The following is a 19,440-nucleotide window of genomic DNA, read 5'->3' as shown; positions in this document are numbered from 1 at the left end:
ATATTCTTGCTATTCTCTGTCATTATAAATCTTGTTTTTTCTTACTGAAAGAAAACGATAATCATCAATAAGATTTCTATTTCATTATTCTCTCAGTTTTATTCTCTATTATTGTTATTCCTTTTCATATAAATTATATTTAGAAAAATGAAGTAAATTGGTTGTTAGAAAAATTAAACAGTACTAGACCCAACGTATACCAGTGAGACGCATTTCGCACTGACATGAAAATACCTCAACCTCGGGTCTACAAGTGCACATGGAGTAATTAGCCAATTAAATTACTTTGATGCGAAAGATGAACCTAGGAACGAGCATGAAAAGTTGTCCAAAAGAGGCGTGAAAATAACATATTCCAATTATAATAATAATTTAATTGGTTAATTATACTAAGTAAGGAGCGTTTGCAGACACACACTTAGGGTCGTTTGATTTGAATACGGCTTATGATGGGATAAGTTATGCTGAGATTAATTATTCTGGTATTATTTTTTATTCACTATTTGGTATGTTGTATTAAAAATAATAATTACATAATTTCTAAGAAGAAGATATAAGTTATTCCGACACTAATTACCACACTCCTATAAGGTATAAGTTATTCCGATACTAATTTTAATCCCGAAATAACTTATACCAAATTTGCTAACCAAATAAAGTATTAAGATAGTATTAAAACTTTATACGAGTATCTACTTGTTCCTTATAGCAAACAAACCCCTCAAGGTACTTCGGGTGCAGAATATATATGATTGATACACTATGGACTGACTATAAGTAGTGTCTAAATGAAAACTCATGGTAACTTTAGGGTCGACAATGTATTTACCAAAAGTTCAATGAAGGAAATTATTTACCAAAAGATGAGGATTCTCATTTGTCCTATTATACTTTCGGTTAAACTCTTAACAGCAAGCAATGCTTTATCCCAAGTAAAATATCCAGTGGCCATTACAATGGCCTCGAACATGCTTCAACTGTCACTCCTACCACTCTCTTCCTCATCATCACTAACATTATTATCATCTTCACGCTGCAACAATTCCTTTACTCAGCAACGCCGCCATTTCTCTCTCTTTAATGTTCAAAATTTTCGGTTTCAGTTAAGCAGAAGCACTTCCTTGGGACCGCTGTTTGTGAATAAAGAAGAAGACAGTGCAACTTATACTGTCACAGAAGAAGAAGATGATGATGATGCTGACCCAGATCCTCAATCCCTTGAATACGTTTCACAAATAAAAAGGGTTCAGTCTTTATGCTTTACCCAATATTGTATTACCTATGATTTGTATTTTGCAGCTTCTGATGTGTATGGGGTTCAAATTTGTCACTTTTGTAGGTTTTGGAGCTTCTCAAGAGGAATCGGGATATGCTCTTCGGTGAGGTGTGAATTTATTTTCCTTAACCCCCTTATGATTTTTTCTTTCAATTAAGGTGCATTTGGTATGGATAGTAATGTTTTTTTGGAAATATTTTAACAATTGTTTGCATCATTTTTGAATGTTTGGTCTGGTAGAATGGTTGGTGACATATGGTATTTGTGCAAAATGTGGGATAAGGTATGAGGATAATGTTTTGGGGAATAATTTTTGAGTTTTAAAAGGTAGCAATAATGTCAAAGTACTGATTGAACTAAGTTATATGGAGATAGGGATGGGATATTATGTTATAAAAGGAGAATGGCTACATTTCATTATGTTACTTGTACCAGTAACTGGTTTATGGACGATATCCTCTACTACTTGACCCGCAACAGTCCTTTGACCAACTCCAGGTCTAATAGAAGCAAGCCCTCTATTAGAACGGGATTCCAACTCAGCTTGCGCTTATTCTGGAAAATTCTTCATGCTGCCCGAGACTTCAGCCCATAAGTGAAGAAAGTTGTTTTTCCCATTAATGAAATATATTTTTCCTTGAAAAAAGATTTTGTATTATTCATGTTGAACATTTTTAGTTGACCTCCATACACGCCCTTTGAATTTTCGGCTTGTTTAAGCTCTCAGTTTATTTTGAAAGATCACTTATTTTGTTAAGCTCACCACATGTACTAAGTTTGGAATGCTTTTTGCACTTTTTCATTGTCCCTTTAGTTAATGTTATATGAAAGATGTCGGTGCCTCTTCTTTTTTAGTACGACATTAATTGTCTTAACTAGGATTAAAACTTTGTTACATTAGGTCCGGGCGTCCACGCAGATGTAAGTGTGAGACTTAGGGAACTATGGTTTTAAAGAATCTTAATTTGCCTAATTTGCCCTTAAAGATGAATTATTTAGTATTGAAATGAAATGGGCCTGAAGAGAGTGGAATGGATACTGAAGATTGTCATAGTCAACTCCAACTAATTTGGGATTGAGGAGTAGTGATTAATTGATTGATAGACTGTCTTGGTTAACTAGCTCCATGGGGTAATTTAAATGTCAATTTGTATCTTGATTGACCTATTCCCTTGGGTTTATTACAGGTTAAGTTGACAATAATGATTGAAGACCCCAGGGACGTTGAGAGGAGGCGGCTGCTCGGCATCGACGATGAAAATGCTCCAACAAGGGATGACTTAGCTGCTGCTTTAGAAGAAGTAAGTCTCTGCTCCACAAATGCCTCAGCTTAATGCTGACCAAATTATATGGCTTTTTGACTCAGGAGGCTGCTCCTGAACTATCTGCTTTAAAAGTTGTGATCTGGTTCTGGAAGTGTGACCTGGAACTATGATTTGGACTATTAATCTGGCATATTTGTTGGTACTAGATGGTTTCCTCATAAAAGAAGGAATATAGGACATCCAATAAGAATAGATCATCTCTTTGGGATTGAGGCTTAATTGATTGATGACAAGAATAGAACATTCCGATGTGAAGTATTTCCTCTGGTGCAGTTGCAAAGGGAAGTTTATTCTAAGCAAATGAAAAAGGCTGCATACCTTTTTATGGAAGACTCTAGTTAAGTAGATCAAAATATAGAAGTCAGCGAAGTACAAGTGCAATATGTTGCAACACAACATTTTAGAAGGATTTACAGTGTAATATATTGGAGTTGGCATAGAAGGTTTTTCGACCCTCCAAAACATGCACTAGGATATTAAATGTTGCAATAAGAGTCCTAGTGATGCTTTTGTAGTTTTTCTCTTGCCGGCTGAAAGCTGCTTGGTAAGAAAAATAAGGAATATAATTGCTGTTTTGTTTTCAAAAATTTTAGAATGCAGATTAAATGACGTTGTTTGGTGACAAAACCTTTTCAGTTTCTAGGAAGCACTTTGAAAGCAGGCCTTGATATTAAAAGAATGAAAACTGATGTTAACACTTGTTTTAGGAAAATATTATTTTACATGCTTCAGTTATGCACTGAAATAGGCGGATATTTGAATCCCTTTGATTACAAAAATTGCTCAATTGAACAAGAGGTTCTCACTGAAAAAGCAATTCTCCTTCTGTCACTGCTTTGTATTACTCCCTTCATTTTCTCATTCTTTCCTTCATCTTTTTTCTTCCTTCAACAGCATTTCCCCCCCCCCCCCCCCCCATTTCCACATCCCTTTTTGTGTTTTTCCAGTTTGAATAAGAATGTTTTCCACCAAAAGACAAGTTATATGGACTATGGAGAACAATTCATAATGAACTGCTGAAACTGTCCTTTCCGCATTAAGGACCTTGTTTAATCAATAGGTTTTGCCAGCAAAAAGAAAACAATTTCTCATCTATTGTTGCAGAGCAAGTTGAAATATTTCCTTTATAAGTATTTTCCAGTACAGGTCCCCGCCTGCTTTAGTCTCAAATAGGGCGCAAATTGAGGTGAGACTGGACTGAACCTCCCTACGTCAAGAGTTTTTGGCTCTTAACTCTACTCCTCAAGTTTTGGGTTAGATTCCCATGTTTCTTTCAAATCCAACACATCTTATAACTTATCTAAGCACTCTACTAGAATGCATGTAGATCATGTTATTAGTTCTTGTGATGTGGGAAATCCACAAGCCTCTCAGAGGTAACTTTTGAGGAATAATACAGCAGAAAGGGAATCTAGGAATACTTCGAAAGGGGGAACATAGTTAGGAAAAGGAAAAGATAAGATGTAAGATCATACCAAACTCCTTAAGTATCATGCTATATGGGAAACAAGAGTAAGAGGAAGGGGTCCTCCACTTCTAACCATGATTTTGGAGGTTCAAGTCACAAGGGGAAAAAGAGTGGAAAATTTCCACTTTTGTTCCCTGGGGTGTGGTTTGAGAGAAGTGTTACTATATCAGAAATGGAAGTATCATACTATATGGTAAGAGTTAGGAAAAAGAGTAGCTAGGGAAGATTCTGTATTACTTGAAGTATAATAAACTTTTTGTGATGTTAACTCTAAACTTAACTCTATTCTGTAAAAGATCTTTCAAACCAACAATGCAACCAACCCTTTAACTAAATACTACTTTTAGTATCTGTCAAACCATGATGAAGACAAAGGAAACTTGCACTACAACAACCAACGCATCAACCCCAAGTTAGTTGGGGTCAACTATATGAATCTTCACTATTTATAGTGGTCCCAGACATACCTAATGTTGTTTGAGACTCATCATAAGTTGACTAGCTTTACACTGGGTATCAACTTACCACAACTTTCCACTAGTTGAGTTTGGAATCGGCAACATGGGCAAGTTTAGACCGGCGAAGTTAAAAGGAAACTAACACTCTTCCTTGGAAATTATAAGCAAGATCTTTGGGAGTTACCACAATGTCCTTCAGATGAAAATTTCATGAAGCATAGAAGTTGTAGTCAGAGCAACTAATTCTGCAAAATTCTACTGATATTATTGGAGTAGTCGATTAAATTTACAATTACATCATAGTACGAGATGAATATTTCCTGTAGAATGTATGTGGATTTCTATGTGAACCCTAGTGACAATAAAGTGAAGTACACATGTATGTGGCATTAACAATGATGCGAAAGGAGATTGGAATAAATTATTGCAGGGAAAAGTGTTAGTTGTCAAGGGGTTGCATTGAGTTATTAAGGGTTTCATTTTATACTGCTTGGCAAATTTATATCTCGACATCTGTTATTGGTCTTGCACTCCGATTATGTTTATTTGATGGTGTATAGGTCTATACTCCTTTGAATTTTTGCTGATATATTACCTATTTAAGAAAATGTATCTCTCTCTATGTGCTTGGTAGGGATAACTGCTATATGCTATATGTCTATAACACAATTTCCTACTCCCAAATGTATTTAAGCTTTAGGAAAAGATTGATCGTTCATATATCTCTTAGAAACAATTTGTCCTAAAATCTGTAGAATCGATTGTGATCACTCTCAGAATAATGTTTAAAGTGTAGGAGAACATTCTTTTACTTTTAGTATTACTCTATAACATCCAATGTATAGGAGAACATTCTTTTTACTTTTGGTATTACTCTACAACAAATAATTCAACTTACACTGTTGTGTCACATAATTTACTTCCATGATTTTTTTTTATAATTTAAGCACTAAGTATGGAAATCCATACTAAGCTTTCCTTTTTTTATGTTACCAAAAAAAGTGGATTGAATGGAATTTTTTGTTGTAAGTAGGGGTGGCAAATGGGCTGTTTGGGTTGAGTTTGGATTGGTCAAGATGGGCTGAACTATAAATGGGTCAATGCCCAACCCAACCCAAAGTTCACTTGATTCAAGATGGGCTGGGGTCAAAATGGGATAAACAATGGGTCATAGCCCAACCCGTCCAACTTGACCCAACTTTTTTTCTTACCTTTTGAAGAAACCAATAAACATTCTCAACCAAATATCTATAAACAAGTCTTCATAAATATTTACATATAACAAAAAGTTATAAATTTATTACAACAAGAAATTTTTGAAATACTAATTTTCAGTGAATTAAATGTAATATCTATCTCTGCATAGTATTGATTCATGCCATTTTTTTGTCACAAACCTTTTCATTGCCACAATTCTTGAATCCATGCCAATCACGAAAATGATTAACAAAAATCTCTCGTGATCAATTTCAACTTAGCATATTGCTCTGAAATCAGAAGTAGAAGTAAATATAACAAACATTTAGAGTTATACATATCTTTCTTTCTCACTAGTTATAACCTCCACCAAAGAAGAATTAAAATATTATTAAGAAATTTTGTAACTGCTATGATATCGTCTTCAATAGAGCAACATTTCCAAGATTCTTATTGAATAATTTTTTTATCTATAATACATTTAAATCTTTTTTTGTCTTAATTGGTTCAAGCTTCAACCACCAAAAGAAATAACTTATTTAAGAAATTCCAAATTACATGAGGTATTAGAAAGATTGTTGATTGGCCAAAAATTTACTTTGTAGCAAAAACACTAATCCCAATAAAATCTTCATTTCGTATTCAAATTCTTGTCCGTACGTGTTTGTGATACGTATTTGCATGTAATAACCACAGTTAGGGAGTAATCATAGTTAAATCCATAGTTAAATGATAAGGAGTAGTCAAGTTAGTAGTTAAAACTGTTAGTGAAGGTTGTTAGAAGAGGCACGTGTGGGTCATGTGACTTCCATAAGTTAGTTATAACTAACTAACTGCACATCACGTGGATTAACCTATATAGCTCACAAAACCTTCATTTTGTACTTAGCTATTGTTGTGAAGATTAATAACATTCTCCCTTCTCTATTCTCTCAATTCGACTGAGCTTCATTGAGCTCTTGGAATCACTGTTCAAGAGTAGTTCTTCTCGTTACTCTTTAGGTGTTCCTTCTTTTCAATTCCAGAATTTGTGGTGCGTATCATTGGTATTAGAGCTGTAATTCCTTGGCTACGACAATGGGCGATCATAGCACGCGAATGGCAGAGTTACGCAAGGATGTTGATAGTCTCAAAGGCTCTGTAGATTCTGTAGTTCACATCGTTGCAGAATTGACTATTTTAGTGGAAGCAAAATTTTGCCCAAGCATTAGAAGAGATTAAGAAGATGATGCTTATCAATGGGGATAGCCACGTGCAGAATGAACCAGTAATAGATAGAGGTGAGGAAGTTCTGAGAAATCGTGCAGAGAATCGAGTGGCCAGAGCTGTCGAACATCAGCCTCCCTTTAGAAATTATCAGGTGGATGTGGCCATCTCCAAATTTGATGGAACTGGGCTTAAGGATTGGCTCTATAAGTGTGAGCAGTTCTTCGATGTGGACGAGACTCCTGAAGATTCAAAGGTGAAATTGGCTTCTTGTAAACTTGAAGGCCGAGCTCTTCAATGGCATCAAGGATTCATGAAATCAAGGGTTACAAGAGAGTGGCCTCGCTGGGGGAGTTTGTAGGGTGTCTCTATTCCAGATTTGGAGCAAAGTTGTTTGACGATCCAATGGGAGATTTCAAAGGCCTAAGGCAGGTAACAACTGTTCAAGAATACATTGACATTTTTGATGAATTGCTTAATAGAGTAGAATTGCAAGATGAATATGTTGTTAGTTTCTTCATAAGGGGACTGAAGCCTGATATTGGACTGCTTGTTAAAATGTTAAATCCTAGATCTTTAGCCAAAGCCATTAGCCTAGAAAGAATACAGGAATAAACTTTAGAAATCCAAAAACAAGTTTTCTTTTCAACACCTATTTTGCCAAACCCCAGAAATAATCCTAGAAACCTTCCTGTGAAACCACCTTCTTCTCACTTTGGACCAAACCAACCTCTCACCCAAACCACTGCCCAGATCTTCCTAAAACGCCAACACCCTTACCCCGTTAATCCTAAACTACCCTACAAAAATGCTAAACTCTTAACTCATGTTGAAATGGAGGAGAAGAGGAGTAAATGATTATGTTTTAACCGTGATGAGAAGTACACTCAAGGCCATATCTGCAAGAAGAGAAGACAATTCTTTTCCATGGAGGTGGATGAGGGTATTGTAGCACCCACAATTTCTTGGATCTCAATACTGCCAAGAGATTGGGATGTGCTTTGACTGCCATCTCACCATTTGCAGTTTCAGTAGCTGATGGCAATAAGGTACACAGTCACTATGTGTGCAAGAAATTGATATGGAAAATGTAGGGAATTTCCTTTGATTCAGATATGCTAGTGTTGCCCATTGGAGGGTGTAACATGGTGCTAGGAATTCAATCGTTGGTCACACTTGGAGATATCATGTGGAATTTTAGGAAGCTCAAGATGGAGTTCACTATCATGGGCCAAAAGATATCCTTGAGAGGCATCCAGCCTCCTGCTGCTAAACTAATCCAATCTGGCAAAATGGATAAGTTGCTAGCTAAACCTGCAGAGTTATGTATGATATCAGTAGGCATTCTAACAGAAGAATCAGTAGAGGAATATGCCAGCTTGTTCTCTTTGGAATCTCAGTTGGAGACTCAAAGTGAACCTGCAGATCTACAGCTAGTACTACAGAAATATGGTGATCTGTTTGAAGAGCCCAGCAAACTTCCTCCTTCTAGGATGCATGATCATAGGATTATCCTGAAGAAAGGTACTTCTTCAATCAACAAGAGACCTTATAGGTATCCAACCATCCAGAAGAATGAAATAGAGAAAATGGTGGATGAGATGTTAGGTTCTAGTGTAATCAGACATAGCACCAGCCCTTATTCCTCACCAATTGTGATGGTAAAAAAGAAAGATGGCACATGGAGGATGTGTGTGGATTACAGAGAATTGAATGATTGCACAGTTAAGGACAAGTTCCCAATCCCTGTCATTGAGGAACTATTAGATGAACTACATGGAGCTAAGTATTTTTCTAAGCTAGACCTTAGATCTGGATACCACAAAATCAGAATGTATGAGCCGGACATTCCAAAGACTTATTTTAGAACTCACAATGGCTACTATGAGTTCATGGTCATGCCCTTTGGCCTAACTAATGCACCCTCAACATTCCAAAGCCTAATGAATCAAATATTTCATGACTTCCTTAGAAAATCAGTCTTGGTTTTCTTTGATGACATTCTTATATACAGTGCTAGCTGGGCAGATCACCTAATTCACCTTGAGGAAGCTTTTCAAGTATTGAGATCACATGTGCTCTATGTCAAGAAAAGCAAGTGTGCTTTTGGAGTGAAACAAATAGATTACTTAGGCCATGTAATCTCTGAAGTGGGAGTTGCTATGGACCATCAGAAGGTGGAAGCAGTAGTGAACTGGCCTCAACCAACTACCCTAAAGAGCTTGAGGGGTTTCTTAGGTCTCACTGGGTACTACAGAAGGTTTATAAGGGGGTATGGTATTATTGCAAGACCCTTGCATGATCTGTTGAAACAAGGGAATTTCATCTGGAACTCTGCTGCCACTGAGGAAGTTGAAGACTTGAAAAAGGCACTCACTACAACACCTGTTCTGGCACTACCTGATTTCAACAAAAAGTTTGTAGTAGAAACTGATGCTTCTGGTTCTGGCATTGGAGCAGTACTGGCTCAAGATAGCAGACCTATAGCTTTCTTCAACAAAGGCTTATCCGAGAAAAACAAAGTACTATCAGCCTATGAGAGAGAGCTGCTAGCATTGGTTACTGCAGTCCAAAAATGGAACCTTAGCTACTGGGGAGACACTTGTAATCAAGACTGACCATCAGTCTCAAGTATCTACTAGAACAGAAAATTACCACTCCCAGCCAACAAAAATGGCTAATCAAACTATTAGGTTATGATTACATCATCTCTTACAAAAAGGGCAAAGACAACATTGCAGCTAATGTTCTTTCCAGGAAGGAGGATCCAATTGAACTATTCAGCATCTCTGGTCTCTTCTGAGCTTTTAGAAGCAGTTAAGCACAGATGGACCCAAGATCCAGCACTCCAAAAGCTGGTTCAAAGGCTGCAATCTGGTACCTGCCATAAATCTCACCACTTGCTTCAAGGTGGCATCCTTAGTAGGAAAGGGAGAATGATGGTAGGTGCAGATCCTGAGCTGAGGAAAAGATTGTTGTCATTCTATCATGACAGTGCTATTGGAGGACACTCTGGTATCACAGCTACCCTCAACAGATTAAAACAGGATTTCTACTGGAAAAAGATGAAGCAGGATGTGTATCACTATGTAAGGGAATGTGATGTGTGTCAGAGGTGCAAGGGAGAGAATGTGGCTTACCCAGTGCTATTACAACCTTTACCCATCCCTGCAGGAGTTCGGCAAGATATCTCTATGGATTTCATAGAAGGATTGCCTAAGGCTGCAGGTAAAGAGGTCATTTTTGTAGTGGAAGACAGGCTCAGCAAGGCTGCTCATTTATGGCCCTCAAACATCCCTACACAACCTTAGAGGTAGCCCAAATTTTCATGGAAGGAGTATTCAAACATCATGGAATGCCCAGAACCATTGTGTCTGACAGGGACAAGGTATTCACAAGTAGATTTTGGCAGTAGCTGTTCAAATTACAAAAAGTCTCACTTCTGACTTCTTCTGCCTATCACCCTCAACCAGATGGCCAAATTGAAGTTGTCAATCGATGTTTGGAATGCTACTTGAGGTGTATGACCTTTGATAAACCAAAGGAATGGCCACACTGGTTGCCTCTTGCAGAATGGTGGTACAACACCACCTTTCACTCAGCTACCAATATGACTCCATATGAAGCTGTTTATGGTCAGAAACCACCTCCTCTACTTCCTTACCAACCTTTTGATTCCCAGCTGGATGTGATAGATAGGAGCTTGCAGGCAAGAGAAGCCACATTAAGAGCTTTAAAGGCTCATCTGGAGAAAGCTCAACACACAATGAAAGTGCATGCAGACAAGGGAAGAATTGATAGAAGCTATCAAGTTGGTGATTGGGTCTTCATCAAGTTACAACCTTACAACAACTCTCCTTAAAGAACCATTCTTATCAGAAATTATCTGCTAAGTTCTTTTGGACCTTCCAAATCATTGCCAAGGTGCCTACACTCTAGCTCTAGCTCCACACTGTAAGATCCACCCAACTTTCCATGTTTCACTGCTCAAGAAAAAGTTGGGAGCTCACACTGGTTCTGTGACATTGCATGTGATCCATTCTGACTCAGGGCATGTCCTACTAGAACCTGAAGCAATATTGGATAGGAGGCTGGCCAAGAAGCATGGCAAGGCAATAGCACAAGTCGTTGTCAAATGGATGAATGTTGCACCAGAGTACAACACTTGGGAGGATCTACAAGATTTCAAGCTCAAGTTTCCACTTTTTAATCCTTGAGGACAAGGATTGTCTGAAGAGGGGGCTATTGATACGTATCTATATGTAATAATCACAGTTAGGGAGTAGTCATAGTTAAATCTATAGTTAAATGATAAGGAGTAGTCGAGTTAGTAGTTAAAACTGTTAGTGAAGGTTGTTAGAAGAGGCACGTGTGGGTCATGTGACTTCCAGAAGTTAGTTATAACTAACTAACTGCACATCACGTGGATGTTACTATGTAGCTCACAAAACCTTCCTTTTGTACTTAGCTATTGTTGTGAAGATTAATAACATTCTCTCTTCTCTATTCTCTCAATTCGACGGAGCTTCATTGAGCTCTTGGAATCACTGTTCAAGAGTAGTTCTTCTCGTTACTCTTTAGGTGTTCCTTCTTCTTTTCAATTCCAGAATTTCTGGTGCATATCAGTTTGGGTAGTGGCGGGTTAACTTTGGGCTTCTTCATGGGTTGAGTTTGGGCTAACTTTTTTCATGGGTCTAGATGGGTTATGCCCAAACTAGCTCATCAGGAAAAATGTTTCATGCCCAACCCATTAAAAGTTGGGCAGGTTACATGGACTTGGGCTACTTTTGCCACCCCTAGTTGTAAGCAAGTGGACCTTTGTACCAATGTGATAGTGGTGTTAAACTAGCAGTTTGGAGAATAAATGAACCTAAATAGGCAGGGAGTCATAAAATTAAGTTATAAGAAAATTTATCGATGTTCACTAGGAAGATAACTATTATATTAACTATGCCTTCCACCCCATTTTATGTGGTACAATTTGACTAGCTCTAGAGAGAATGAGTTAATGTGACTTAAATATTTTATTACTAAAGAAAGAAAGCACTTAACTTCTCATTGAAATGTGTATAAAGTTTGTTCAGTATGGGAAAATCTCACATCATCATCTGAATGTGAATTGTATTACAAACATATTATTTGCAGAACTGTGTCGAAGATTTCATGACCTCTTGAAAAGGAAATGTGCCACATAAAAATGAAACAGTGAAATAGCAAAAAATTTAGAAACTCTTTTTCTTCTTGCTTTGTCCACCTTAATAGATTCTCAATGAGTTTATATTTCATAGGTATAGATCAGATTGTTTCTATTTGAATGTAAAAGAAGAATCTTTTTTGGACCAAACTACTATCTGTTGAATATTTAAAGTTCCTTGATCAACCAGTTAGAGTGCTTTTTAATGTTGCAGTCTATGATTCTAAGTATATACTTCCCAAGGTCTTGCTAAATTCTTTATTTATTTTTATTTTTTTTGGTTTCAGATCAACGAAGGAAAAGTACCAAAAGATTTTGCTGCTCTGCAGATGCTGGCTGAAGAGATGAATTCATGGCCTAATTTGGAGGTATTACTGTGACTTCAAACATTCTTCTTGGCAAAATTTACAATTAAACATGATGGAAAATGCTCATAATCCAGCTCACATTTTGTGGTAGGGCTAGCATTTCTGCATAGCGGGGAAGAAAAAACACTTTTTTTTATTGGGGACGGGGTGGGGAAGGCCGGTGAAGGAGAAACTAAATGCTCTAATAAGGTTACTTGATTGTTTTCTCCCGTAGCTTGATTGGACCAACAAATGCATGACTAGGTTTTATTATGACCCAAAATCATCAGTAAATATTGTGGTATTTTAACTTCATTTTATTCAACTGCATTCAATAATAGGTTGACAATCACAATATCTGCTTCATGAAGCACATTCATGCAGGCATAAATCATTCTAATATAGTATGTCGGTTCACTTGGGCCAGAATCAGATAGACTTACTTAATATTGTGGGTGAGAGGTGTTGAGGGACAACAATAGTATAACTCAAGACTGTTAAAGATTAAGAAGGACAAAATATGTTCTTGCTTAACATTTTAATTCATAGAATATCAAAAAGTTACTACTTTTCTTATATCTAGACTCTGTTTTATTAGACTTAGCTAAAAGTAAATGACATTACATCTAATAAGAAGTTTAATTTTTTTTTCTTCTTTTAAATGAGGGATGTCAACTTCTTGGAGAGCGAAATCTCATATTCTCGATAAATTTGACCTGAGAATCAAGTTTTTTTCTTAATTAAAGTCCTCTTAACATGCAATGGAGGTTTGTTAGTGATACTTTATCTAGATACGCCTATTACAAGGCAAATTCTAAGCCATCTATAGTTATAGTTGTCAAATGGGCCGGGTTGGCCCGGTTCCCGGACCGGCCCGGTAGTAAGGGGGCCGGGCAGGGCTGGGTTGGGACGGGGACCGGACTGTAGATTTTTGGTATCGGTTAACCGGACCGGTACGACCCGTTATGGTCAAGTCATATGGGAACCGGTTAACCGGACCGGTTCAATGCTATTTTTTGATTTTTTTATTTTTATTTTATAAAGTTGCTTGTTTGGCAACAGTCAGCTGCCATTTTGACCGTTGCCCAATGGCTAATTTGCAAGAATAGCCTTTTTTGGGCTTTTTTTTTTCAAAAATAACACTTTTATTATTTACTAATTTATCCTTTTGAAAAACTATAAAAGACCCCCCCTTCTTCTTCATTTCTTCACTCATCTCTCAATTCTCAAACCCAAATTTCAATTCAAGTTAAATCATGCCTTGCGCTTCTAGAGTGCGCTCATATGTTTGGGAACACTTTGAGGTGGTAGAAGAAAATAAAGAAGTTCACAAAGTAAAGTGCAAGAACTGTGGTCGAGCCTTAAATTTTCGTCGAAAGTGGGAGGGCACAGGCTGTTTAAGGAGGCATATGAAGAGTTGTCTTGAGCGTCCTCCAGAAATTTGTATTTAAGTTGATTTGAGACAATTTGTGTTATTTTAAAATTATTAGACTTATTTAAGCTTAATGTTTTAGTTTGTTAGATTAATTTGAAGTATTATTATGCAATGAAAATTTGAAATGAAACTATGAAAGCCTTTGAAGTTTGATCCTTACATATCAAGTTATTAACACTCCAGTGTCCAGTATAAGATCTATACTATAAGTTATATTTATTCAAACATTCTTTTTATACGTTAGTTTTTAATGTTTTACATTTTTACTTTATCTTAATATAAATTACGATTGTTATATAAAATACAATAAATAAATAAATAAGCCCGGCCCAGTCCGTTAGGCCCGGAACCGTTCCGGTTAAATTTTGCACCGGGGAAGCCCGGAATCGGTAAACCCGGTAAAAAATAACCGGAACCGGCCCGGTAATGAAACCGGCCGGTTCCGTTTTACTCTACCCCTGACCAGCCCGGCCCCTTGACATCTATATCTATAGTCCATGGTGTTGAATTTAACCTTTCACGCTCAAAGTCAGATACTGTGATAAAAAGGAAAATTTATTGCATTTGAATTTTTGTAACATTGATTTATTGGTTGAATAGTTTCTCCTCATCTTTAGATTTCAGGATAGTTTTATCTTTCTCCAACCATTTGCTGCAACTTTTCTAAAAAGTAGTAGAATACATTTTCTTGTTCTTTTCTTTCTTTTGGAAATTTCAGACACCAGTACTATTTTTTTCATGTATTAAGCTTTTACTTGATCTGGAGAATTCCACTTGCAGATAATATTGATTTCTTTTTCATTTCTTGAAATCAGATGAGACTCCTTGATTTACATCCTCTGGAAAAGCTATGTCTTTGTAGTGGCACCAATTTCATCATTTAGCCAATTAGTAGTTTTACTCTATTCTTGTTGGATTTAGGTTGAAGCTACAAAGCAAAATAAGCCTGGCAGATCCCTGTATGCAAAAGCCACAGACACTGGTATCAATCCAAAAGAGGCTGCTAAGCGGCTCAAGATTGACTGGGATTCAGCAGCTGAGATTGACGAGTCAGCTGAGAGTGATGAGCCAGATGTTCCTCCAGCTTTGGTTAGTTGACGAAATAATTCTTAGACATTGTCTCTAGTTATCCCTTTTGTTATGATTGTTCATAAGGCAGGCTAAGTACTGTTTCCGGTAATTAGCTTACAATTTGTGGAATATGTTAAATGGACCAATCTGACATGTTATTGTTGGAACATGTCAAAACTAATAGGTCCACTTCCAACCAAGAGGTTGTGAGTTCGAGTCATCCCAAGAGCAAGGTGGGAGTTCTTGGAGGGAAGGATGCCGAGGGTCTATTGGAAACAACCTCTCTACCTCAGGGTAGGGGTAAGGTCTGCGTACACACTACCCTCCCCAGACCTCACTAGTGGGATTATACTGGGTTGTTGTTGTTGTTCTTTTAACGAGTTTTCAAGTCATGGCTAAATCCTAAGTTGCTCGGACTCGGGTGTGGGTATCCGATACGGGTGCAGATCTAGAGGTCGGATCCTTCGTATCTAAATTTTAAGATTCGGGGTACGTATCTAGGTACAGCTACGGGTGGTGCGATTTGACTATATCTAAAAATAGAGCTAAAAATATGCCAAAATAATGAGACATTATGTGAAAAACTTACATGTAGGTAGTAGAATGCAGTAACTCAATCTTTTATTCTCAAGTTGTAGGTAGCCATCTAGAAATCTACAGTCGCTTTTGACTTGAGAAATCAAAATACAAAATCTTATCTCTAATTTCTTAGTAGTTTGTAGTCAAAGTACCTAATGTTGATTGACCAGATCTGGTACGTATCCCACACCCATACTAGTGTTGGTATCGTGTCGACATAGGTGAGGCGCCACAAATGAAAAGTCCGCTCAACTTAGACTAAATTCAAGTTAAGCTGGTAGATGAGAAAAAAATTGGCTTCATGGAAGATTATGTTGCTGCTGTGGAAAAGCATTATTGCAAATGCCCTCAAATCTTTTCATATGCCTTATAATGTAGCTCCATCATATAGCGATTTCTTGAAGATTTTCTCAACTATCAGTTTAGTGGAAAATGTGCTTAATGAAGTGATATCAGGTGCTTATTAAGTAAAATTGAATAAGATTATGCACTTGTAATTGTGAAACATTGCCAGATATGTTGCTCTCATTACCGCTTCTTTTGGAGCTGGTTCTGACGAGTGACAATTTCATGCAGGGATATGGAGCGTTATACTTGGTCTCTGCATTTCCAATCATCATTGGCATCTCTGTTGTGTTGATTCTCTTCTATAATTCTCTACAGTGATACAGCTTTTGGCATTTTTGCAGGGTCAGTAAGTTGTGTCAATGTACACGATTCGTCCTACAATAGTGGAACATGTATATTGCCACGGAAAATAGATACGTATATCTGTTTTTATAGAGTTAATTGATTGAGTAAATTTTCCACTCTCCAGACTCCAATTTATTCTGTTTTTTCTTAGTGTATCTGTATTTAGCTACGTAAGTGAATCAGTTAGATTCTAATCTTTCATATGCAACTGTGTCTTGTCTCGTCTCCTCTAGTGTTTGGAATGGTTACATTTGACCACTCTCAATTATTTAGTTAGTTGTATAATTGTATTCAGCCGTGTGATTGCACGTTCATTTTGTTAAATTTCAGTTCGAAAGTCAGAATTAAGTTGATTAAAATAGTAGCAAGTCATGCAGTTGGTGGTTTTTAGTAGTTGAACTTACTAAAACCGAATATGAAGACATACTTAAAGAATATTTTGATATTCTTTTTGTTTGTTTGGGTTACATCGAACCTTTCATGCCGGTGGACTACTATGTATGAAAAACTGCTTAGTAGATTTTTTTTTTCCGCATCGCTTATCCGAAATTCACTAGTCTGATTAATTTGGAGTCGCGCCGGGTAGACCCACTATGGAGAGTAAGGTGTTCCTTACCAAGAGGTTCTTTATTCCCATGACTCGACAAAGACCTTTGGATAAGAGCAGAGGGATCTAAATCATTCTATCACATCCTTTGGTGGTTGCTTAGTAGAACTTGTTGTCCACTTAGTTCTATGGTAAGTCAAAGTATCACATAATAGATTAATGAAATAGTGTTTTCCACACATTGGGAGAGGATTGCTTAGTACAAGTTGTTGTCCACTTAGTTCATGGTAAGTCCAAGTATCATATTAATAGATTAATGCTATTGTGTTTTCACACATTGGGACAGGAAGACGTGAGAATCATAACTAAGAAAAACAAAGACATGGCTTCCACATTCTTGGTTTAGCTATGCTTTGGCTTTTCCTTAAATACCTCACTCTATAATTGGTAGCAACCTCACTCACTTTCAGCTTCAAAGTTCAGACAAATTCAGAATTCAGATATGCCTTCATTCATGGATATTCAAGTAGCAAATGAATATGATTTCCCTATCTCACTTCACACAAATGACAAACCCAAATCTTTTGATCCCATAACAATTCCTCTCCCTTTTCCACCATCAAAGAAGTTCTTAAGCAACAGCCTTCCAAATTCAGCAACCTCATCACCAAAATTTGCATCAAATTTATCCAAAAAGAAAGGGAAAAACCAACCTTCTCCTCTCTCTAACAACCCTTTGGCTAGGCAGCATTCTGTGGCGCTAGCAAATCTCGAACGGCTGAAAGAAAACCACTTGCGCAGGAGCATGTCATTGGGTGTAGAAAGATCAAGATCAAGCGCGCCACCGGAAAAATCTGTTCTTGGGTTGACAAAAGTCAATAGTGTTAAACATGTTGAGGAAAGCAAAGTTAGCAGAGTTCACAAATCTAGTGGTGGTGGTGAAGATAAAGTGGAGTCTTATGAGGAGAAGTTTAAGTGTGGGGCTATGTGTTTGTTTATTCCTGGTATTGGAAAAGCAAAACAAGTAAAAGCCAGAAGGGAAGAAACTGGAATATGTGATAATATGGGAGACAATGTTTCAAGGAAAGTGTCATTGGAGAAATTTGAATGTGGATCATGGACATCATCAGCTATAATCAACTCAAGTGAAGATGAAGAAAATGAGTCCAATCTCTTCTTTGATCTACCAATGGAACTAGTCAGATGCAGTGTGAGTGACACTCATTCCTCAGTGACAACAGCATTTGTTTTTGATAAGGAGCCAAAAGGGGTCCTGAAGAACACCACAGCAAAAATAACTGATAGAAAATCCGATGAGTCGAGACGCCATGTTCGGTTTTCTACATCGTCCCCTGACTCTGACTCGCCCAATTCCTGCGTAACTCCTCGCCTTCACAAGGCGAGGGAAGATTTCAATGCCTTCCTAGAAGCCCAATGTGCATGATCGATTAGTGGCGGATTCAACCATAGGTTTTGCAGTCGGCAAAATTCAGTGTTTCAAGGCCGAACCTTATATATATTTGCGAAAAACATATAAAGGTAGAGTTAGATATGCATTTCAGAATTCACAATGTTTAGATTCTGAATCCGCCACGGTGCATGACCATGAACTTAAATACACAAACCTAGATCATGTATTGTGTATGCATAAAACATTTTCCCCTTTCTTGAGAAGAGTCAAAAGGAGCATCTTTCTATTGTATCATGTAGGTATACAATGAAGCTTTATCTTCTTGAGAAGATCCTACTATGTTTAGCTTGGTGAAATGGAGAGAGAAATGATACTAACAGCATTTGTAATATGATTCTTATTACGGAGTATAAGCTATCAAATCATGATGCGATAATGGAAGACTCAACATTAATGAAATTAAAGAACAACGTCTATATCGACAATTTATAAGCGAAATTCCTACCATGAAAAATACTTATTTATACCCGTTGATTATATCAAATCAATAAATACATGACATGTGTCTTTACATGTATATAATTACGCATTTTCATGTCATTTTAATGACTTAATCATAATAAACTATACTTATAATTAGTGTGAACATAGAGTGTGCATTGTTTTTGCCTTCGAAATCGTACCATCGGCCCTAGGACAAAAAAATGAATTTATCAACTAACTCAGAATACTAGCAAAATCAACCAGAAATTCTTTAACATATCAGCAACAAGTCTGCAAAAATTTGGACTCCAAAAGACAACTACATAATAGATGAGAGAAGAATTAATCCAAACAGCCGCGGAGGCGGACCTACGTTTCGGGTTGAGGGGTCACGGGACCCCGTTAACCTCGACTCTCTCTCTCTCTCTCTCTCTCTCTCTCTCTCTCTATATATATATATATATATATATATATATATATATATATATATATATATATATATATATATATATATATGTGTGTGCCCAAACTCAAAGAGGCGAACTAGAGGAGCGATTTTATGGAGCGCTTAAGTTTTCGCCTTTGCTGGATCTCGTGGGTTCAAAACCCATTTTCATCATTTCTCCTCTCATTTTTATTTTACTTCTTTGAATTCAACTAATTTGTACTTAATAGCAAACTGCTACACTTTTTACTTTTATCTTCTTCTTTTTTTGAATTCAATTATAGTTTAGTTTTAATACATAATAG

At 37.0% G+C, this 19,440-nt stretch overlaps 2 protein-coding genes across 3 annotated transcripts; both read left to right on the top strand.

Moving 5' to 3' along the window:
- Positions 1-901: 901 nt before the first annotated feature.
- On the top strand, positions 902-16,608 carry LOC107804858 (ycf3-interacting protein 1, chloroplastic-like). Of its 2 annotated transcripts, none has more exon segments than NM_001425923.1 (6): positions 902-1,244; positions 1,340-1,384; positions 2,464-2,577; positions 12,412-12,492; positions 14,828-14,995; positions 16,246-16,608. In NM_001425923.1, coding segments are annotated over 6 exon segments (705 nt in total). In that variant the 5' UTR covers positions 902-956; the 3' UTR covers positions 16,255-16,608.
- Positions 16,609-17,076: 468 nt separating this feature from the next.
- LOC107804856 (uncharacterized) lies at positions 17,077-18,567 on the top strand. Its single transcript, XM_016628793.2, has one exon. The coding sequence runs from the start codon at positions 17,299-17,301 to the stop codon at positions 18,238-18,240; it is 942 nt and encodes a 313-aa protein (XP_016484279.2). The 5' UTR covers positions 17,077-17,298; the 3' UTR covers positions 18,241-18,567.
- Positions 18,568-19,440: the final 873 nt, after the last annotated feature.

This window comes from Nicotiana tabacum, chromosome 23 (assembly GCF_000715075.1).
Source record: "Nicotiana tabacum cultivar K326 chromosome 23, ASM71507v2, whole genome shotgun sequence".
NCBI classification, from domain to species: domain Eukaryota; kingdom Viridiplantae; phylum Streptophyta; class Magnoliopsida; order Solanales; family Solanaceae; genus Nicotiana; species Nicotiana tabacum.
This window is presented reverse-complemented; position numbering and strand designations above follow the sequence as displayed.

What these genes read in the sequence shown, in the direction of transcription:
- LOC107804856 (XM_016628793.2), top strand. Translation starts at nt 17,299, where the DNA reads ATGCCTTCATTCATGGATATTCAAGTAGCAAATGAATATGATTTCCCT.